Source organism: Leiobunum rupestre, chromosome 5, assembly GCF_980474605.1.
Source record: "Leiobunum rupestre chromosome 5, qqLeiRupe1.1.hap1, whole genome shotgun sequence".
NCBI classification, from domain to species: domain Eukaryota; kingdom Metazoa; phylum Arthropoda; class Arachnida; order Opiliones; family Sclerosomatidae; genus Leiobunum; species Leiobunum rupestre.
In genome coordinates, this window is record NC_143388.1 from 11,129,196 (window position 1) to 11,153,824 (window position 24,629).

At 33.0% G+C, this 24,629-nt stretch overlaps 1 protein-coding gene across 6 annotated transcripts in view; it reads right to left on the reverse strand.

The window, feature by feature from the left end:
* The window catches only part of raskol (Ras GTPase-activating protein raskol), a 192,299-nt gene that overhangs the window by 127,213 nt on the left and 40,457 nt on the right, over positions 1–24,629 (reverse strand). For 5 of the 6 annotated variants that reach the window (XM_090175854.1, XM_090175853.1, XM_090175850.1 and 2 more), the window contains exon 1: positions 8,888–9,124. The exons of the other annotated variant lie outside the window; for it this stretch is intronic. In XM_090175854.1, coding sequence (XP_090031980.1) covers positions 8,888–9,109 — 222 coding nt within the window. In that variant the 5' untranslated portion in view covers positions 9,110–9,124. Of the gene's footprint in view, positions 1–8,887; positions 9,125–24,629 lie in introns of those variants that run through there. 6 annotated transcript variants of the gene reach the window in all.

Sequence of the window (24,629 nt, forward strand, 5' to 3'; positions counted from 1 at the left end):
ACTCCCTCAAACTCAATTTCCACCAAAAATGCAAATTTAATTTCGTTAAAATATAATTCTCTTTAGCTCCCCAACGCAGATCCCTAGTGGGATTAAATTTTTACGAATTGCGGGATTAGGGTAGGGAAGGAAAATCAGGGTGGCTAAAGCCCTAGCGCGCTAAAGAACCCAGTCCACGTCCACCGCCAGCACCGTACCATCATCTTTCGTAGGGGTGGAGTTACCGGATATGAAACTACTTAGAATCCCCAAAGACACCCTAGGATCGATAGCACCAGACGCGGGGGACGTTGTGGAGTGGTAGAGGGATGGAATGGCCAAGGGCTGTTATTCTGGCTAAAAACTCTCGCCTAATTACATCGGTTTCCACTTCTGGAAGACGGAAGAAAGGACATTTCAGCTTCCGCCACTCGGTTTCGGTAATAAGAGAAACGCACGCCAGGTGTTTTGGTCACCCGTACAGGCCGTCATTAGCCGTAATTCCCGCCTTTGTTTGCTCCCGAAGTGGGTTATTTGAATAATTAAAATTGATGCGGGGTTTTTCGACCATTTCAACCGAAAGATGCTTTTCTGGATTCGGTACAAGTTTCCTTCTGACAAAACGATCCACTTTTACTACTGATTTTGTTTTATAGTGTGTATTCTTGTAACGTATTAGTCTAAGCCACGCCTTATACGAATGACGTTTGATGACGATGGACGACCGAATTTTTTTATCGCGAGTTGTGCCGGTGGCCATTTTGTCTAACACAATTTTGGAAGTTTAGCTTTGTTTCTAAGCCTTGGCAGATAACTGGTGAAAATGTCTAAATGTGCAATACAAGGTTGTAGTAATAGAAATATTTTTCGCATATACCTAATTCTATCACTCCCAGAAATGCCTTCGGCATATCTAGCACAAAATTTATCCTTCTCGTTATTTAAATTCATTTTAAAAATTAATAGCACCACGATTAGCGACTATAGGAGATATCACAGACAATATGGCCGCCCGACGTTTTTTAAAACCGTCCCGATCCGAGATGGCGGTTTGGTCTTTACGCGGGAAATTCGAAATTGGGACTAAGCCCCGCCTCGTAAATACACACTATTGAGATAAAGATGGCACTGTATTAAGTAATATCATTTTCGTTTGCTTAGTAGTGGGTCGAACGTATATTGCGAAACTATTTATAATGGTTAAAATATCTAAGTTTATTAATTTAAAAAAAATCCGAAAACTTCATGGATTTATAAGAAAAATATTGTCTATTTAAACAACTTTTAACTGTTAAAAGTTGTTTAAATAAATAATTTTTTGTGATAATCCATGAACCTTTCAACTTTTTAATATTATGAAGTTTGAGGAGTCAGATATTCGTACAAATCCTGTAAATCAACTGGAAATCTGGGCGAAAATCAGTTGCAAAATCTCAAAATCAGTGTAAGAGAAACAGAAATCAACACGAGAACTGTACTCAAAATTTTAAAATCAGTTTCGGATTTCTAAAATAACTTAAATAACTTTGAAATTCAAAATACCGTACGCAAAATTTGCAAATGTCGGACCCCTCGATTAACTTGAAGTAGAAGTATTCCTATTTCCCTCAAGCGGCTATTTTTGGAAGCTTGGAAGTGGACAATAGTGAGGTAGACGTTATTATAATAGGATTGTCTAGCGTATTTCATTCTAATTTATTTATATTACATCGAAATTGTATGGCAACCATGTTTTTTAGTCATTGTTATCCATTCTTAATAATAAAATACCATTTCAACTACTAAATACGGCAATATACATTCTTAAAGGTATTTCATTATTAATATTATCAATTACTATTGACAGAAGTAAATGAACCGCAGTTATCGAAATAGCGCTCAGAATCGGAGAATGTTTTCCTTATGAAAATGATGAGAAAATAGAGTGAAATAAAAGCTAATTTAAATCCCTGTATTTTGACACGATAAATTGCACTTGGGAATTGTGGGTATAGTTATTTCTATGTATGAAGAGTGGTTTCATAAAAACCAAAACGTTTTTTTTTCGGCCTATAGGAGCGCGCAAAATTTCAAATTCTAGGTCAAAATGTAACTTCATAAGGAAAACGCCTTTAACATGGGGAATTTAGCAGTCTGATAACTTCGGTTCATTTACTTTTGCTATTGATTAATTAAAAATATGTACATGAAAGATATTAGAAAAGAAATATTATGAGGTAATAAAACTTGGCTGACAAAAAGTCAAAAGCGTTTGTGGTACCAACACGTTGTGGAAATTGTTGCCAACAATGTTTTGCAAAAGTGTTGTCTCTCGTAAATATGCCTTAAAGGGCCACAAATTAAATTGGAAAGCTCGGGCCGAATATCTATTAGCACCTCCCTCTTCCATACCCCTTGATAATAGATTCAACGAATAAGAATTTGGCATTTATCAAGACCTATTTATGAAATTCTAAAGACTCCGTGGCTCTTTAAGTAACGCGTTTTTGGGTAAGCAACACTTTTGCAAGACTCGCGAGCAGGTACTATGGGAAATTGTACCTGTGGGGGCTGCTATAAACATTTATGTGGGTGGCGGCCTCACGAAGCAAGCCGCCCCTTCCCCAGCTACTAATAGTTGGCCGTCATAATACGAACCGAAATTTTCAATAACTCGTTTTCTTCGAGCGAGATGAACAACCCCGCTACGATTTTTTTATGACGTTTGAAAGTGTTTCAAGGAAACTAGACCGGGCGCGTTTGTAAAAGAAAACAAACTTCACCCGTACGTGCCCTTTGGCTAAACTGTCAAACGACATTCGACAGAAATAATTCACCGGCCTTTCATTAGTATTCCAGAGCGGCTTCCTTATTGGCAAAACTCGCTATAATAGGGAAACATCTGATACCTATTGATTACATAAGGCCTTTCTCTTACGTAAGAATTACTAACGTCACTTGTCATCAGTTACTCTTTGATATTCCCGTCGGGTAAAGACTGTGATTACGCTGTAAAGTGTCGCGGTGAAATGAACAACTAATTGTTTTTCAATGAGAATGGGACCTCTTTTCACTTCCTACGGCGGGGCGTCAATTTTAATTCAAGAATGTTAAAAATTTCATTAGTGCTTTTCTATGGTGAATTTTAGAGAATAATTTTATTTTTCTGAGACTGGTTTCTGGATAAGATTGTTTAGATGTTGTCGCCTGAACCAGCTCAATAATAATTATTTTAGTCTTACTATAGTTTAAAATTAAAAATAAATACGCATTGTAACCCGGCCACCTGAATTAATGACTTTAAGAGTCGCTTTATGACTTAGGTGGTGCCTTGGGTATTAGTCAAGCTGAAAAATAATTTATATAATGTAAAAATTATCGTACCACTTTTAAAACTATTCTTATGTTGATGAGTAAGTTTAATTATTTCATCGCTTTGGGATCTCACATATAAAAACTATTTTACAAAATTCTTTCATAAATTTATTTGAATATTTAAAGAAAAGTTAAAATTTATTTTTTTCCGAGATATAAACAGTTTAAAACCATTTTTTAATGTAATCATAACGTTAAGATTTAGGGTAAAACCACTTAATTCCTTTAATGAGTATTAAACTAAATTAAAAAAATTAAAATATATTCATTTTTAATAAGCTGGGTAGTTGATTTTTTTAAAGGTTTTATGCCTGTTTTTCTTGACAAATTGATAAATAATTTGGCCGCAGCGATAACGTAAACTATAGTTCAAATTAATCTTTATTAAATTGAATTATTAATTAATAATAAAATTTAATTGCAATTTCTAAACAACCTACTTTCATTTATTTTCAAAAATACATTGAAGTAAAATATGTGATTTAAATCAATGATTAGTTTTTAAAAATAACTTCATTTAAATCGCGATTGAGACATTTTAAAGAAAAGCTAAATATATTTATTCTATTTTAAGCTGTAAACAATTTAAAGCAATTTTTTAACGGTAAACAAAATATCATTTTTCATAACGGTAAATCATGGGATAAAACAATTTAGTTTCTTTAGCATAAAATTACGGAATTTAAATTACTTAAACTGACGTACTAAAATATTTTTTGTTTTGCGCAATTATGAACAAATAATTTCGATAAGGTTATTATTACAAATAAAACAGTAGCGTAACAAGGATTTTGGTTCTAGGGGGGAAGGCATTCAAAATGTACATACAACCATACGTTTCGAGGGGTTACGTCCTCCTAGCTACGCCTCAAAAAAGAACGGTAAAAAAAAACAGTTTAAACGCGTAAAAACCGCACGTGTCGCTCGCGCCACGGGTGAGAAACTCAAGGAAAAAATACCCAATCAAATACGGACATAAATTTAGAATATGGTTACGTAATCGAATTAAAATTCCACTCCCGTCACGCGGCTGAAACATAATATTTAAGATATACCTAGGCTAGACGAATTCAGATTCGATTTTTGGAATATTTTGACTTCGCAGACAAACTGGTTTAATGGTTAGCTAAGAAAATTGCTAATGAAGCGAAAAAATATTTACGAGAGGAGTTCGGAAATTCGCCCCCTTAAGGGTCCTCCCACTTAAAGATGGGTCCTTACGCGAAGTGTAGCACCCTCTTTAGAAGCTGCTCCGGAACACGAGTTTATTTATAGCGCTCGGGAAAAAATGAGAAGAGGATTCCTAGTGGCTGGTAAGAATGGTACGTTCGCTTAAGTATGGTACTAAATGTAGCCTTCTGACCTGACACTAACTACAATGAGGGAAGAATGCCATGCAGGCTGAAAATATTTTGGGAAATTTCATTAGCGACTAGATATTTTGATAATGGAAAAATTTCAATGCCATTTCTTAGGTTCTCTGTGATAAAGCTTAATGGACGTTTCTTTATTAGATTTATTTTCTAACCGTTACGTTTGAACGTAAAATTCAGTGTTTTTAATAAACATATAGTTACCGAAATTTACTGTAATAAATCATAAATATTTATATTACTAGGATGATAATACACGGTGGTTTATGATACTTGGTACATTTAGTTACCGAATTTGAAAAGGAAAATTAATTTTAACTTAAAATAAATCATAAATCAATATGTTGCTCGGATAATAATACACGGATTTTTTTACGAGATTTGGGACATTTAGTTAAGGAATTTAAAAATAAAATTTAATTTAACTTAAATAATTATGTTTAATACTGTAATAAATCATAAATAATTATATTACTATTATATTACACGGTTATTTATGAGACTTGGTACATTTAGTTTGCGAATTAAAAATGAGGTTTAGGTGTAATTTAAATCATATTTTATACTGTAATGACTGATAAATAATTATAGGAGAATTAAAGTGAAAATTATGTCAATCAACTTAGAGAAAATATTTCGAATGTTGAGGTGTGGCCGTTAAATTTCTGCGGTTTAAAGATCTATCAAGAGATAATATGACTATAAAATTGGCTCAGCTCATTTGCATACCGATTCCTAGAAAGATGTTTGGACATTGGTGTATTCACACCACCCATTGGAAACCACCAGTTCGAAAATTTCGCCCCAAAAAAGTGATTACCGCAAAATATTTTGCATAATAATATACACCTTAAAATCAGACGAATAAAATTTCTAACCACGCCTTTGGTAACCTGTGTGCTATACGGGTAACAAGTATCCGACATTTTCAATAAAAGAACTCGGGATAAAACAAGTTCTATTAAAATGACAACAATTAAGCGGTAGATTTTTATAATGAACGGTTTGAACTATACCAGTACAGGACAACCGCATTTGTGCCCAGCAAACAAAAGCATTTTTTTAAATAAAAAAGATATTTTTTTGGTAACTGGCGTAAACCGGTCGCCGGGAGAAAAGGCCACAATGGCCAAATAATAAAACCAACACTCGACAAAAAAAAGCTTCACGGTTCAAATATTTCTATTGAATTCTAAGCGTATTTAACAACGCAGGAACTCGAAGGTTGCGTTAATGGTTTGGGAGAGCATCACATTTAATAGGTCAATGGTGCTTGCCGTATTCAAAATAATTTCGCGAAAAAAAATCGCTCAAAATTAGATGAGAGGAAATTATGGACGACGCCCCAATTTAAAGCGAACCCTTTTGGGATTGGGTGCTGAGTAATATGTGGTTTTAAAGTGAGGGCTTAATGATACCTTTATACCATGAACAGGTGTGATCAGATTTTTTTTAAATTTGGCGTATCGAATTAGATTATTGTTTGAAAATGAGGAATGTAATAGTAAAATTTAATCTAATATATAAAGATGAGTGTTTGTTTGTTTGTTTGCATGTATATATATATATATATATATATATATATATATATATATTTGTCCGCTATAGGAATATATTTTTCAAATTAGATCGACCACATTGGGTATACTATCTCATGGTACCCTGACTGTGGTTTTCTACGGTTATGGTCAGCCAAACAACTTAATTTCATTGAATTAATTTAATAATTAGGTATATCCGCTATATACAAGATACTACACTTTGATCTTAGCCAGAAGACCGAGTTTTTTAGCTCTTTACGCATACACACTAACAAAGCTTAAATTATTGCAATTTTTTTAAACGCCGTCTTCTATAGACAATAGGCCATATATAAAAGGCAAGTTATTATGTAGTCAACGTCAATAACCAGTTGGTTATATTGGGTACGGTGCCATGCGTGGACACAGTTATTGCAACGTTCTATTTTCGTGTTTAATGTATCGGATTTAACATTTTAACCAGAAGAGGTACTACACCTTATACTACTAATAAGCATATTTCCCCGGGTAATACCGGGTACTCCAGCTAGTGTTAAATAATATTGAATTTTGCAAAGGCATTTAAAGTTCCAGTAGTTTTTATAAAATTTGTCATTTCAAATTCGATTTTTAGTTGCAAAATAAGTTTTAATAATTTTTAATAATAATGTTTCAAAGGTATTTCAAGTAGTTTTACATTTCTATAATAAAATAATACGTTTAAAGTTTAAACCTGGAACAAGTGTAATAATATTTTTTATCAAATTAGATTTTTAGTTTCAAAATGAATATTAATATTAAAATTTTGCAGAGGTATTCCAGATTCCACTAGCTTAACGATTATTATACTTTTGAGAATTGAACCAATGTGATCAAAGTTTTAATCGCTTACGATTAAATTAGATTTTTAATTTCAAAACGAGGAATATGGTAGTAAAGCGATTATATTAAACTTTAAGTTTTTATAATAAAAATATAGCGTAGCAATAAATATTAAATAACAAAATGGCCTTGACAAAACACCTCAACAGTCTTTGACGTAAAATAAATTTCAATTTGTTTAGACGAGACACGTCTACGTGTAAACTACGCAACTATTTGGAAACGTGTTTCGTAGTTTATCCATAGAGAACAGGCAACACCCGTACGAAAAATATTTTCGTTCCAATAAAATGAGGAAGGCACATGTTCCAATAGTCAAAATGACCATGAGAATATAGACTTATTACATTCGTAGAAATCCACGCGTACCAATCTTGTTACTAGACACCGGGAATTTGTACACGTGTATTGTAACCAAGTGAAAAAAATTATGAAGGTAAGGGTCGATCAAAAAAATTATTTACGTTACTAAAATTATAGAGGAAACTATTTCGCGTTATTTCTAGGAAGTAGTATCTGATTACTGATATTATTGCTGGAGAAAGTAATTCGTCATATAAAACTTAACTCGATTAACCGTGAAGTCAAAATACTCGGTCGGGAAAAGTGCTCAATTTATACCGAAATAGAGCGCGAGTTAGGGTACAGTCCGTACCTATTAATACTAACGAACTTAAGACGGAACATTCGACTAAGTATCAAACTTAAACCGCATGATTAATCACAAGTTCGCTTGGATTCAATCAGCCTCACCTGTCACATCTGTTACCGAGTAAATACACGCTACTAGCCATGGATAACCTTCCACTGGCTTCGCTGCTTTTATTACTTTAAAGGAACTGTAATCGCAGTATCCGTAACCGAGGGGTGTCTAATACGGAAAAGGTTGAACAAATTCCATATTTTTAGAACGATTAAAATTCGTCCATTTTCGGGTGAAATTTTACACAAAGTAAAATGGAGTATTTGGTAAACGTATAAGTCTAATCTAGCGCGTTGCAGTCGTTTCACAGCTGTATCAACAGTCATATTATGCAAAGACTCTAACCCATATATTTGTAATTTAATACTTCGAGATATATATTATGTGTGTATCTACTTTATAAGCGTATAATCATTATCTCATACATTAAAATTAGAATTATCGAATAACATTATTTCGAGACTGTTCTATTAATTACTGGAAAAATAAATATTGGAATATGAAGTTTTTTGGGGTATATGAACTTTTTCTCGATTGTTTTATATTACTGATATCTGTTTCATCCACAGAAGTAACGAATATAAATATTGTTGCTAAGGGTTGTGCATGTTTAGGGAATCAGGTTTTGGAAACCAAATAAAATTGATTACATTACGACCAAACTTTGCAAAGCAAAGATGATGAAAGGTTGTAGATTATTTCGTACAAAGTGGTGGAAATTAATAAGATTACCGAATTCTTTTATTAAAAATCTGATGCAAATTATTAAATGTACTGAAGTATTTCTAACGGTTAAAATAAATATATTGCATAACATTTGGGTTATCCTACTTTACCGGATCGCCAAAGGAAAATCAAATATCTTTAGCCAAATTCTAGTATTACCAGTAATTTTAGCGTCTAAAACCCCGTTGACAGATTGTTAGTAATGGTCACCATCGAACGCGAAATACCCCAAAATGTACATTTCTAAGAAAATACAGTATTTTTTTATAAAGAAAGGACTTCTTAGAATGTGGTAGCGGAGGTTTTTACCTCGGGGTTTAGCGGGGATCAACACATGACAGAACAATTACCTTTTTCTTCTTCTGTCTTTCTGTGGTGGAAGATTTGGACAGCTTGGCCCGGGGTATTCTGGCCGAGGCGGATGTCCAAAGGTCGAGGGAGTACGAATGGCGATTAGCCGGGACAGTGGAGGTCCGGCAATACATACAAGGATCGGTGAATACCCCATGACCTTCGAACCACGTCGGTGGTGACGTAGTGAACAAATCCGCGGACGCGCAAGTACACATCATCTTGTACCAAATTTCACGGAAAAAACCCTCGGGTTGAAATAAAACGGAAAACACCACTAACGCGTTTTCTATTAATTCCACACAGATTTAGATTTAGTCAACATCCCACGTTTAATATCCAAATGGGCAAACAATATTATTTTTCGACCGCAGACACGAGGTAAACGCAAAATCCGATACTCTTCAACACGTGTTTGCCGGGAATATGGTGCGAAAACATTGGTCATCGGTTAAAAAGGCAACGGACCAGGTGCACCGGTTTCCATTCGTATTGTGGCGCTTTTAGTCGAGATTGGAAGCAGAGAGCGCGAAGCGACCTTCCGCTGGCAGCGCCACCCGTCGGCATATGGAGATACAAATGGCCTATGAGCGATTGAACGAAAGAGGGGAGACTCCGATGAGGGAGAGTGTACTAGGAAGGTAAAAACTCCCTCTACCAGATTATGCTGTGTGCCGGATCGTGCTACTTTTATTGCCATAGAACCGGGTCTGCCACATTTCAAGGGTAGCTTATGAATGCCATTTCAACGTACGTCCACAAAATGGTTTTACATCGTTTCATAAAATTCTTACAGGGAAACAAATTTAAAGGCAGATAGCCATTGGAGTTTTTGTTTTTTTTTTCAAAAATAAGAAAGACTTTATTGGTGTGTTTTTAATATTTCTATTGCTACTAGATGGAGACAATATAAACGTTTTGGTCCGAACGAGGGGCAGGTCACTTCAATGATTAAGTTTGCACTCTTGATCGATTAAATCCGATTTAATCATGATTAAGATGATTAAATAGATTCCCATCCATTCCCGATTCAAAATATTGCGACTAGAGATAAAATCCACTCCCTCCCATTTCCAACCATTCCCGATTCATAGTATTAAGTCACGAATAAATCGAGTTAGTTATAAATCACGATTGAGTCGATTAGAACGCGATTAAAATATTAGATCGTGATTAAACAAATAAAGTTGTGATTTAATCAAGATTTAAAAGATTAAATTGTGATTAAATCAATTTTAAAAGATTAAATCAGGATTAAATCAATATTAAAAGATTAAATCAGGATTAAATCAATATTAAAAGATTAAATCAGGATTAAATCAATATTAAAAGATTAAATCAGGATTAAATCAATATTAAAAGATAAAGTCGTAATTAAATCAATATTAAAAGATTAAATCAGGATTAAATCAATATTAAAAGATAAAGTCGTAATTAAATCAATATTAAAAGATTAAATCGTGTTTAAATAAGATTAGAAATTAAATCGTATTTAAATCAGGTTATAAATTTAATCGTGGTTAAATCAGATTATAAATTAAATCGTGGTTAAATCAGATTATAAATTAAATCGTGGTTAAATCAGATTATAAATTAAATCGTGGTTAAATCAGATTAGAAATTAAATCGTGGTTAAATCAGATTAGAAATTAAATCGAGGATAAATCAGATTATAAATTAAATCGTAGTTAAATCAGATTAGAAATTTAATCGCGATTAACACGATTTAATACATTTAATAGGATTAAATCCGTTAGCACCCGAAAGAAGAGTGACCTGCCCCTCGGGTCCGAAGGGAATAATTAAAAAATTTTATGGCATTCTTGGAAAAAAATCCCAACTTCTAACCGAGGGGTCCGACAATCGTACCAATACCGTACTCTCTAGAGAAAAATTATTTTCTTGAAATTTATTGAAAATTGGTTCCATAATCCTGGAATATGAAAATTGGACACTGAAATCTCAAAATCAGTTCCTGATTTTTGAAATAACTTCGAAGTTCAAAATCCCGTACGCAAACTTCGCAAATATCGGACCCCTCACTTTTAAAATAACATTTTGTGTTAAAACTATGAAACTAGATTACAAAAATTGCTTACAGGGAAACAAATTTCTTAAATAAATATTTAATCCAACAATCCATGTATTAATTCATTAAAAGTACTTAATTATCTTATTACCATGAACCTTAAATATTTTAATACACGCTATACGGAGTCAATCTAACCTTTTATGTGGGAACGGAATTAATACTTAATGGTTTTAAAAAAACTTCTAATTTTAAGGAACATTTTACCCTAAACTCGGGAAAAAATCAAGGTTTTTAAATAATTAAAATGTTCTGGTTTTTAAACTGTTGACGCCATATTTAGGAAGACCGTGTATTTAAAACCAGATGTCAAATGGAGTGGCACCATTTCTTCCAAACCTTTTGAATTTAAGAAATTGACAGTCAAGTGCATTACTAATTTTGAAATTGAGGTAATTGTTAGGATATTATCGGACCATATTAAAACATTTTAGGGCTATTTTTAGGATTTCTTTAAGTCCATTTTGTGAGTATTTTGAGGTAATTTTTGGATTTTTTGAAGTCCATTTTGTGAGTATTTTGAGGTAATTTTTAGAATATCTTGCAGTCCATTTTGTGAGTATTTTCAGGTAATTTGTAGAATTTCTTTTAATCCATTTGTGAGCATTTTGAGGAAATTTTTTAGGATTTCTTTAAGTCCATAAGCATTTTGAGGTTATTTTAGGATTTCTTTAAGTCCATTTTGTGAGTATTTTGAGGTAATTTTTAGTCAATAATTTGAGGTAATGTTTAGTCTATAATTTGAGGTAATTTTTAGTCTATAATTTGAGGTAATTTTTAGTCTATAATTTGAGGTAATTTTTAGTCTATAATTTTAGGTAATTTTTAGTCTATAATTTTAGGTAATTTTTAGTCTATAATTTGAGGTAATTTTTAATATGTAATTTGAGGTATTTTTTAATATGTAATTTGAGGTAATTGTTAATATGTAATTTGAGGTAATTTTTAGAATATAATTTGAGGTAACTTTAATATATAATTTGAGGTAACTTTTAGTATATAGTTTGAGGTAAATTTAGTATATAATTTGTGGTAACTTTTAGTATATAATTTGAGGTAACTTTTAGTATATAATTTGAGGCAATTTTGATCCCATTTTGTGAATAATTTAAGGTAATTTTTAGGATTATTTGAGGTTCTTTAACAAGTATTTTGATGTTATTTTCAGGAGGCACCTCAAAATAGCTACATAGGCTATAGCTTACCTGTAGCCGTGCTATTGGTTATATATGTACCGGTCTATAAAGCAAACATGATAAACTAAAACTGTTTTTACTGTTTGTATTGTATTTAAGTGGAATGAATTGCATTCTGTTCCTGAGAAGGATGTAACTAGCGTCCTATTTTTTAAATTTTATATAAAGGATTTTTTTATGTAAATGTTTCACTTTTTAACTTCCTTCCTAAGTAGAAATTGTGCAGATAATAGATAACGAACGCGATAAAAAATCATTTTTTATTGTAATGCAAATGCTGAAATTCGTTTCCCAAAAGATTTTATTGATTGTAGATGAAGATTTTGGAAAATTCCTACATTGTATCTACAAGCTTTAAATATGTAGGTGTAGATTTGAATACGAAATATTTACTCATCTGTATGTTAAATATTCAAACTCACCATTGTATTCATGTAACCCGGCCACCTGAATTAAAGGCTTTAAAAGTCGCTTGATGACGTAGGTGGTGGTGCCTTGGGTATTAGCCTAGCTGATTATTTATTTAATATCTCAATTGATTGTGTAAATATTATATTTAAATATTGGACTATTTAGAAAAATATTATCTTCAGGTTTAGAAATTTTAACCACTGGCTGGGGATATAAAAAATATGAAATTAAATATGTTATATTTTCTTACAGTAACTAGGTATACAAGGATAATATTCCGCCTACCAAACAACTACCATATCAATAATGCCAGTTAAAAAGTCATAAGTATAAAATTAACGGGGCCTATTAGTAAATTACATTAATTATTAATTTTCAAATTACTAGTTAGAAAAAATAAGCTGAAACATTTTAAATTTATCATATTTTTCTATTTTTCTTTTGTACCGTTCAAGGGCATATTTGTTAATACATAAATCTTCTTTTTTATTTGTGATTAATGAGTTGAATGAGCTCAAAAAATTTCTTTTATTAACATACGAAAAATAACTTTATTTTTTTAAACTCAAGCTCGAAAAAGAGAGTTGTAGGTTTTCGAACCATAAATTTCAAAACAAGTTTGAAAATAAATTAATTGGGTAAATATTTATAGTTTGAAAGCGCGTAAATATGTTTAATTATAAAAAAATATATATGGTGTTTAAAAGGGAAATCTATTTGTATCTAACTAAAAATATATTCGATAAATCAAGATAGAAATATTCAACTTTGAACGGCGTCTATTGGACCTACAGATTCCGACGCCAGATGTCATCGTTAAACATTTACTGTCAAAAACGAGGCGGCCAATCAAAAATAATTTGTACCGTTGCTGTCCCGTTGATTTGTAGGTAAAATTTAAAGTTCATTTATGAATTTTTTAGAACTTAATAGTATTTGACATTTGTTTATTTTATTATCATCTTAAATTTCATTTTCGGTTATTCTTGTTGACCATTTAGTTTCATCTTTGCACGATGGAAAAGGTGGATTTTTAAATAAAATTTAGCGACAGATGGCGCTTCGAACACTACAATTATCGTGATGTAGCGCGTCTGCGTAAGTTGGTATGCAATAATAATAAATAAAAATAATAACGAAACAGCAGTTGCATACTCCAAATTTTGACGAACTTCTGGTATATAGCCGAAAATTAAACCTCGAAACAAACCAGCTAACTTTTAACTACATTTGATATCCGTTTTTAACCAATCACATTGTTCAAAAGGAACGTAGATTTACTAGTTTGGCACGGATACGAGATAATGTTGGATACACATAATTAAGGGTTGCATTTCAATCAGAAGCGTGACCATTCCCGTTTAAGTATTATCTATTCCCATACAATTTCCCTTGAAATATTTTACTTTCAGCCATTTCGATTTTATTTCTCGTAATATTTATCATTCCAGCCCATTCCCGACCATTCCCGTTTCGTAGTATTGCGACCAGAGAAAATCCATTCCCAACCATTCCCGAACTCAAAATACCGTTTCCATCCATTCCCTAACCGAAAATAAAATATTAATCTGATTCCCGTCCATTCCCGATTCGTAGTATGGCGACCAGAGAAAATCCATTCCCGGCCATTCCCGAACTAAAAATACCGTTTTAATCCATTCCCTAACCGAAAATAAAATATTAATCTTATTCCCGTCCATTCCCGATTCGTAGTATTGCGACTTGAGAAAATCCATTCCCGACCATTCCCGAACTCAAAATACCGTTTCCATCCATTCCCTAACCGAAAATAAAATATTAATCTTATTCCCGTCCATTCCCGATTCGTAGTATGGCGACCAGAGAAAATCCATTCCCGGCCATTCCCGAACTCAAAATACCGTTTCCATTCATTCCCTAACCAAAAATAAAATATTAATCTTATTCCCGTCCATTCCCGATTCGTAGTATGGCGACCAGAGAAAATCCATTCCCGACCATTCCCGAACTCAAAATACCGTTTCCATCCATTCCCTAACCGAAAATAAAATATTAATCTTATTCCCGTCCATTCCCGATTCGTAGTATGGCGACCAGAGATAAAATCCACTGCCTCCCATTTCCAACCATTCCCGATTCATAGTATTGCGACCAGAGATTAAATCCATTCCCGACCATTCCCGAACTCAAAATACCGTTTCCATACATTCCCTAACTGCAAATAAAATATTAATCTGATCTTAACCTATTGCCGCAGTATTGAAACGACTTCCGAATTAAATGGTAAAAATACCGTTTTCACGCTGCTCTCTTAAACTCACAGCGACGCCTTGTTGAATTGACTCTTAAATCCGAGTTGAGAAACCGCGTGTCTTGACAGCGCCCAATAAGCATCCTCCCCGTCCCATTACGTTCCCTTACGAAAGTCGTTTAATATGGCCAAACGGACAGGAAACTTGCGGGGTGAAAATATAGAAAATCGCGTGCCTTTTTTCAGTCCCCGAGTCTTGGGAACCCGGCGAGTAGAGGGATCTCACCTGCCGCCAGAGGACGCTCTCGAAGAAGAAATTGGCCACAGGAGAAAATTGGAGCCGAGTGCAGCAGAAGGGACTTTCCTCATATTCTTAATACACTGACTGGGGGGTGGGGCTTAACCTATCAAGGAAGGGACACCGGATGTTACGACACATCATCATAAAAAAAGAAGTTCCATTTCAAGGGGAAAAGGTTACGACCCCTCAGCTATTAGGGAAAAAGGAAAAAGAGAATATTTTATTTCCTACAAGGGCAAATGCGACATCGAATAAACTTTGATGGGGGAAATAAATTGCTTGTTTTCACTGCATGCAGATAATGGTGATGCTGGTAATATTAAGGAAACAGAAAGTTTTGATAAATTGTGCATAAAGATTGTCGAAGCTAATGCTTTTTTTGGATATTTTAAGGCGTAAGAAATAATGTAGTGTAGTTGATGTAATTTCTCTAAATATCAAATGAATTGCATTAGATTTAATTTGAATGAAATTAAATTAAATTAAATTTATTTTAAATTAAATTAAATTTATTTTAAATTAAATTAAATTTATTTTAAATTATATTTCATTTAAATTACATTTAATTTATATTCTATTTAATTTACACTATATTTCATTTAAATTACATTTCATTTATATTCTATTTAATTTACACTATATTTCATTTTAAGTTATATTATATTTCATTTACACTATATTTCATTTTAAGTTATATTATATTTCATTTACACTATATTTCATTTTAAGTTATATTATATTTCATTTACACTATATTTCATTTTAAGTTATATTATATTTCATTATCGTTATATTTCATTTTAAGTTATATTATATTTCATTTTAAGTTATATTTCATTTTAAGTTATATTATATTTCATTACGTTATATTTCATTTACATTAAGTTTATTTTAAATTATATTTCATTTAAATTAAGTTTATTTTAAATTATATTTCATTTAAATTAAGTTTATTTTAAATTATATTTCATTCAAATTAAATTTATTTTAAATTATATTTCATTTAAATTAAGTTTATTTTAAATTATATTTCATTTAAATTAAGTATATTTTAAATTATATTTCATTTAAATTAAGTTTATTTTAAATTATATTTCATTGAAAGTTATTGGAAGATTTATTTGAAAGGTTAAAGAAAATCCTGTAGAACATATTACCGTAAAAATCAAATATTTATAGTTTTATACTACACTACTCAGTTTGTTTCAGGAACTGGCAGCCATACAGATAATTAATGTAATTAGTTACAAAGCAATCGCAGTCGTTTTCCATGTATTTTATATTACAAAAATTAAAAATTCTTCACATAATTTTCATTTATGTTAAAATTATATATTTCGTAATAATCAGCTAGACGAGCGACTTTCAATGCCCATTAATTCAAGTGGTCGGGTTAAATTGCTTACTCACTATTACCGTTAACCTCAACAACTTTATTACGAAAAGGTGAAACCGAAGAATTCACTTGCAAACTCAACGATTGTTCACCCAGTGAATCAAAAATAAATATCTTTAAAGATAGCGTCATTACAAAATTTATGCAGTACAATCTTTTAAATATGCCCCATTTAACGTTTTACATATAAATTTCGAACCCAAATTTGGTATAGCTACCAGTATCTTTATAGTGACAGCAACCTACTTGCAACAAAAAAAGGATAATGGTATGGTACGCATCCTCTAATACGATTTAATTATCTAGTAATCCTTATTTCTACCAAACAATCATCTCTTAGAATAAATAGCGTAACTTCCTTATTGGGTTAATGCGATTTCCTCCGGGCACGAGTAATACTCAAAGCTTCGCAAATTTATTCATCAAAAAGGAAATTATCTTATATTGTTTCTTTTCATCTTCCCACGTGGAAAAAAATAGGTTTGAGAAAAATAATGCATTTGCATTCGGAAACTTTTACAGTCATTCATCTTTGAAATAAACCAGACCAATGAAATTCGAAATATTTCTACGTAAATATTTCCCTAAATGCGTGAAGCCAATGATTCATTTGTATCTGACTCGGTCGTAAGGATGCCAGCTGCTTGTAAATTCATTCTCTGAATTTGCCGATTCTGGAACCAAGATGCAATTAAGCGAAGACATCACCATCCGGTTTGTTTCCACGATAGGAATTTCCGACCCAAATAATCACAAAAGCTTTTTATCGATTAAATACGGCTACAGAGCGGGGCAACGTTGCGAGAATTTATCTATGACGGTCGACTATGATTTTAAAAACTAAATATTAGGCTTTCGACCTTTCAGCGTTCCCCTTCGTGGTACGTGAGGGAATTCGGAAGGTACGCACTCGGGAAAGAAAGAAAAACGTATCATCGTTAATGGGTTCTGGCCATTCTTAGATGGTATTGCGTGGTAAGGTCAATGAGAGTAACTACGGCTCCGCTATCAACGCTTCTTGAATGAGACACATTCCGTCATGGACAATGCGAATTTTTCCGCTCACGCGTGACCCGAGAAGGGTCTCGCGAGAGTCCATTTCCTGGCCATTCCGTGAGCCACGCACTCCACCTTCGCCCGTTGCCCGTGTTTGCTTGACCCCTAGAGTATTCTGTAGATTTCATCTGCCGCTGCGTTATTAAACAACGGGTATACCTTTCCAGGGAAACACGTTGAAGGGCTGCGTTACCCGAAATAACTTCCTTGCTGGATTTACCAACATGTTTTTACACCATTTATGGAGTATTGTGTGTTATTTTAAGGATATTTTTATATACAATGGTACAGGTAGAAAATTATAGTTTGTAGCTCTATCATTCGAATGATATTCTATGCGATGTAAATTTATATATAGAAAATAAATGGTATTATAAAAAAAGAGGTCAATTTAAAAAAATACGTGCCAAAACGCTTATATTTTTGCATATTATTGTTTACAAATAAATTGATATAAATCTCAATATAGGGGATATTTCTAGACTGCTTTCTTAAACATTGCCATATCAGTGTTTCTCACGATGCTTGGTAAACTATCTGTGGCGAATTCACTGTTGACTAAGACGTATTTGAGAGGTTAAGAACTTCAAGAAAATACGTCGCTTATCCGGCTTTTTCAAGCGTAACTCGTGTAACTTTATTATGGTCATACTGCCTGCAGTATTCTTTTGGACTCTCAATCTCTTTAAACGTTAGAGTTCAAACTAAACTTGTTCCACTATCAGCCTGAACCCTTTTACCAAGGGTCAAAACTCGGGATCACATAAAATTATACGTTTTATCAGATGAGGAAGCGATAGTGGATATATTTTGTCATATGTGAAAACCGGAATAAAGATTGTTTTTTATCTCGCGAAGTCTATGCAACGAGTTTTGGTCGTATTAATTGGGTGAAAGTTGAAGAATTTTCTTAATTTTAATTCACGAGTCCCGATTTAATAATAAGTAATTGCATAATATTATAATAATTAATTCAAAACTCACTGCCAACAGCAAAACAGGAAGTGGATAATGGTTTTTTTAAATATAATTGTTGTGGCGATTTTAAGCTTGCTTTAATAATAAAGCTTTTCCCTTTAGCGCCACTGGTCAGAACAGTGGCAATTATACTGTTGATTTATAACAATGGAGAAAGTTTAAAAATTGTTATTAAGTGTAAATTGGGTGTACAAAATAATACGCCCACAAAATTTCGACGATGGACCTAATTTGATATTTCTTTGATTGTTTTGTTAAAATACATTTATTTTTTATTTTTATTTTTTGGTGCCCAATAACAATTACATTAATCACAGTCACCAAGATTGGGCCAGGGCCCGGTAATACAATAATTCCGGGCCTATGAGTGTCGTTATAACTAGAAATAGCCATTTGTTTACATGGGGAAATTCGGGGTGCAGATATATCGCTGGTCCGAATCCGGGCTAGTTCAAATGGATGTGCCCCGGCCTGACATTTATAGTCAAAATTAGTAATAGTGTTAAATTTAAGGGTCTAGATTTGTAAAAACTATAGGGCAACACTGTGATTGAATGACTTATAAAAAAATATTTCTATTCTTTTACGTGGAAAACAAAATTTATCGTGTTTAAGGCAAATCTTCCATACAATTGAATTAAATTATATTATATTATAACTAGAACTTGATGAATCTGCGATAGAGCTATTGAGTTTTCACCATTCAAGGTGTCAAAGAATTTCAAACAACCAGGTTAAAATTACTAAAGCTATTGAATATGGATCTACCATTTTCCAAGATGGCGTCGGATTTCAACCAACTAGTTTCATTTTCTGGGTGTGAGCAATAAAGCATTTTAGCTAAATCAGGTAGAATCTACAGCAGTTATCGTATAAGGTTTATAAATTTTATCCGCCGACATTTTCCAAGATGGACCTGGATTTCAACCAAAAAAATAACAATGAGATTGTGCCCAACCAACCCAAAACGTTTCAGTCAAATCAGCTTAAAATGACGGCACTTATCGTGTCAGAAACGTTTTGATTACACACTAGCCAACAAACAGAAAAAGCTTGTTTCACGCTCCTAGTGGACTAATAATCAAAGAATGAGAACAGTAGCAATTATTAAAATTATCGTTTCATAATAATATTTCACGTATAATTCACAACGATTGTTTTGAGTGGGATGCCAATTTTTCAAGGACTCTTTAAAAAGCGCCCATATAAATTGGAAAGGACTTATTACTCAATTTCGTACAAATTGCTAACATGAAAAAAAGTCAGGAATTCGGACAAAAAATATCGGTAAAAAGTGATGACATCGAAACCCACATAGAACGGTGGATTAGCCAGCAAAGGGGGGCCTTTTTTTTTTTTTAAAAAAAAGGTTCTTATCTGTGGGCGTCTTGTCAAACGACGTACCCAAAATTCGCGGTTTCGCGCGCGTACAGAAACTGTCCCAGCTTAGACACCGTCATCATCAAAGACTGTGACCGGGCGTTGCCACCGTAATAGAGTGTCTGTCCTCCCCTCCAAGAAGCGACAGCACCACACAAAAGAACAGCGTAGCCCTCCTAGAGACTGTTATTATCCCCCACAAAATCAGGTTCGTAGAAACCAACGGACCAAAGAATTGATTCGCGCGAACATTAAACGTACGTTACCTATAACTTGAAATAATCGTGTACTGCACGCTTAATACGACGTGGTATAGACGTTATATCAGTTGTCACTATGCAGTCGCGTTTATTAGGACTCTGGGATCTAGCTAAACTTAATTGAACGTCGCGATCGTAACAATAGTAAGAATATTAAGAAGGTCAGCTTACAAATCGCGTCACGCTTAAATTCCTTTGCAAAACAATAGCGTTGTAAATTTCAATTTGCCGACGAAGTTTTGTTTACCCAAATTGGCTGATGATACAATTATGGACACTGGAAACTTCATTATTAAAATTTCTGGAGGACATTTCCTAAACTCTGTAGATGCATTAACCAATTCAAGATTTCATCAACAATATATTTATTTATACTTAGAATAATTACTATGTTGAGTCAAGAAGGTATTTATTTTTATTTAGGGAACATATGACACAATGTATTTATTTCTACTCAGGGAACGTGACACAATGTTTTTATTCATACTCAGGGAACATGACACAATGTGTTTATTGCTACTTAGGGAACATGATACAATGTTTTTATTCATACTCAGGCAACATGATACAATGTTTTTATTTCTACTCAGGGAACATGATACAATGTTTTTATTTCTACTCAGGGAACATGATACAATGTTTTTATTTCTACTCAGGGAACATGATACAATGTTTTTATTTATACTCAGGGAACATATGACACAATGTATTTATTTATACTCAGGGAACATGACACAATGTTTTTATTCATACTCAGGGAACATGACACAATGTTTTTATTTCTACTTAGGGAACATGATACAATGTGTTTATTTATACTCAGGGAACATGATATAATGTGTTTATTGCTACTCAATGAACATGATACCATGTGTTTATTGCTACTCAGGGAACATGATACCATGTGTTTATTGCTACTTAGTTAACATGATACAATGTGTTTATTGCTACTTAGGGAACATGATACAATGTTTTAATTGCTACTTAGGGAACATGACACAATGTTTTTATTGCTACTTAGGGAACATGATACAATGTTTTTATTGCTACTTAGGGAACATGATACCATGTGTTTATTGCTACTCAGGGAACATGATACCATGTGTTTATTGCTACTTAGGGAACATGATACAATGTGTTTATTGCTACTTAGTGAACATGATACAATGTGTTTATTGCTACTTAGGGAACATGATACAATGTTTTTATTGCTACTTAGGGAACATGACACAATGTTTTTATTGCTACTTAGGGAACATGATACAATGTTTTTATTGCTACTGAGGGAACATGATACAATGTTTTTATTGCTACTGAGTGAACATGATACAATGTTTTTATTGCTACTTAGGGAACATGACACAATGTTTTTATTGCTACTTAGGGAACATGATACAATGTTTTTATTGCTACTGAGGGAACATGACACAATGTTTTTATAGCTACTGAGGGAACATGACACAATGTTTTTATTGCTACTTAGGGAACATGACACAATGTTTTTATTGCTACTTAATGAACATGATACAATGTTTTTATTTCTACTTAGGGAACATGATACAATGTTTTTATTTCTACTTAGGGAACATGATACAATGTGTTTATTGCTACTCAGGGAACATGATATAATGTGTTTATTGCTACTCAATGAACATGATACCATGTGTTTATTGCTACTCAGGGAACATGATACCATGTGTTTATTGCTACTTAGGGAACATGATACAATGTGTTTATTGCTACTTAGTGAACATGATACAATGTGTTTATTGCTACTTAGGGAACATGATACAATGTTTTTATTGCTACTTAGGGAACATGACACAATGTTTTTATTGCTACTTAGGGAACATGACACAATGTTTTTATTTCTACTTAGGGAACATGAAAAAATGTTTTTATTTCTACTTAGGGAACATGATACAATGTTTTTATTTCTACTCAGGGAACATGATACAATGTTTTTATTTCTACTCAGGGAACATGATACAATGTTTTTATTTCTACTCAGGGAACATGATACAATGTTTTTATTTCTACTCAGGGAACATGATACAATGTTTTTATTGCTACTGAGGGAACATGATACAATGTTTTTATTGCTACTTAGGGAACATGACACAATGTTTTTATTGCTACTTAGGGAACATGACACAATGTTTTTATTTCTACTTAGGGAACATGATACAATGTGTTTATTGCTACTCAGGCAACATGATATAATGTGTTTATTGCTACTCAATGAACATGATACCATGTGTTTATTGCTACTCAGGGAACATGATACCATGTGTTTATTGCTACTTAGGGAACATGATACAATGTGTTTATTGCTACTTAGTGAACATGATACAATGTGTTTATTGCTACTTAGGGAACATGATACAATGTTTTTATTGCTACTTAGGGAACATGACACAATGTTTTTATTGCTACTTAGGGAACATGACACAATGTTTTTATTTCTACTTAGGGAACATGAAAAAATGTTTTTATTTCTACTTAGGGAACATGATACAATGTTTTTATTTCTACTCAGGGAACATGATACAATGTTTTTATTTCTACTCAGGGAACATGATACAATGTTTTTATTTCTACTCAGGGAACATGATACAATGTTTTTATTTCTACTCAGGGAACATGATACAATGTTTTTATTGCTACTGAGGGAACATGATACAATGTTTTTATTGCTACTTAGGGAACATGATACAATGTTTTTATTGCTACTTAGGGAACATGACACAATGTTTTTATTGCTACTTAGGGAACATGACACAATGTTTTTATTTCTACTTAGGGAACATGATATAATGTGTTTATTGCTACTCAATGAACATGATACCATGTGTTTATTGCTACTCAGGGAACATGATACCATGTGTTTATTGCTACTTAGGGAACATGATACAATGTGTTTATTGCTACTTAGTGAACATGATACAATGTGTTTATTGCTACTTAGGGAACATGATACAATGTTTTTATTGCTACTTAGGGAACATGACACAATGTTTTTATTGCTACTTAGGGAACATGACACAATGTTTTTATTTCTACTTAGGGAACATGAAAAAATTTATTTATTTATACTCATGCAGGGAACATATGACACAATGTATTTATTACGGGATTTTTAAATCCGGGATTTCACGCTGGATTTCATGATTCCTTGTTGGGTTTCTCGATTTCTCTTCAGATTTCACGATTTTACAATTTATCGATTTCCTGTTGGATATCGGTCTTTCTTGCCTGATTCCGAGACTTCGCGTTGGATTTCTGTGTTTAATGACGGATTTCGAGGTTTTAAAAAAAATCTCCCGATTTTGAAGAAATCCAAGCTGGATTTCGTATTTCTTGTCGGATTTCTTGGAAATTGTACGGGATTTCTTTGAATATCTAACCACTCAACATAGCCATTCTTTCTAAGTAGAAATAAATACATTTTTGGTTGCGGTGATTTTTAGCATTGCTCCGACTCCACCTCACACTCTAACAGTAGCTTTAAAAATAATCAAATCAGTTATAGAACCTAAATGGTTCTTTAAAACTGACGTCTTTCGAAAATTAAACATAGTCATCGTCTAGGACATGGAAAGGGCATTGTCTCAACATAGTCATCTTCCCTTAGTATTCGCGACCGAAAACTATCGCTACGCCCTCTTTGGTTCACCATTGAAACCAAGTTAGGTAGCGGCTAAAGCAGACGCTATTAGTTTTTCCTGATTGTGATTTGTAAATTTGACTTTATAAATAATGATACTTGCATTTTAATATAATTTTTACATCGTTTGCTTGTATTTAGATAAGTTAATTTAAAAAAAAGTGTTTATGACTTTTTAGTTTTAGTCTGTAGCAGACGCTAGATCACAGTCACTACCAGGGTTGGACATAAGGCACTAGTCACGGCATTTGACTACTAAAATAAATGCTCGGACTATTAAAATTAATCGAAATCTGGGGGTTCATTAGTAAAAAACACACCATGTAACTCAAGTGATAATAAACTCTAATTTGAATTCTGACGGGGTAAAGCAAAATGTTGGCTGTCCTTCTGGTTTTTATACCCCCATTTTTACCCCCACTAGTCAGTGACTATTAAAATAAATTAAGGTAGGAGGCTCACTAGTCAGGCTGATTACAAAAAAAAATATCCTTATGTCCAACCCTGGGTGCTACCTCGGACAAACTAGCGCCGTTACGCCACCTAGACTCGTTTCGGTCGTGAATAAACCAATACATCCTTGATTTCATCTAGGACCAGAATTATTAAAACCAGTTGGCAAGCCAAAATATACCTCTCCTCGGAAGAGTTTTTAATTTTCAGTGAGGCGTAACTGTATCCGTGGTTCTGCGGTAGAACGCTCACCTGTCGTGCAAGAGGGCTCAGGTTCGAATCCCGGCCGATTTAAAAATTATACTACACCCAATGACAAAAAGA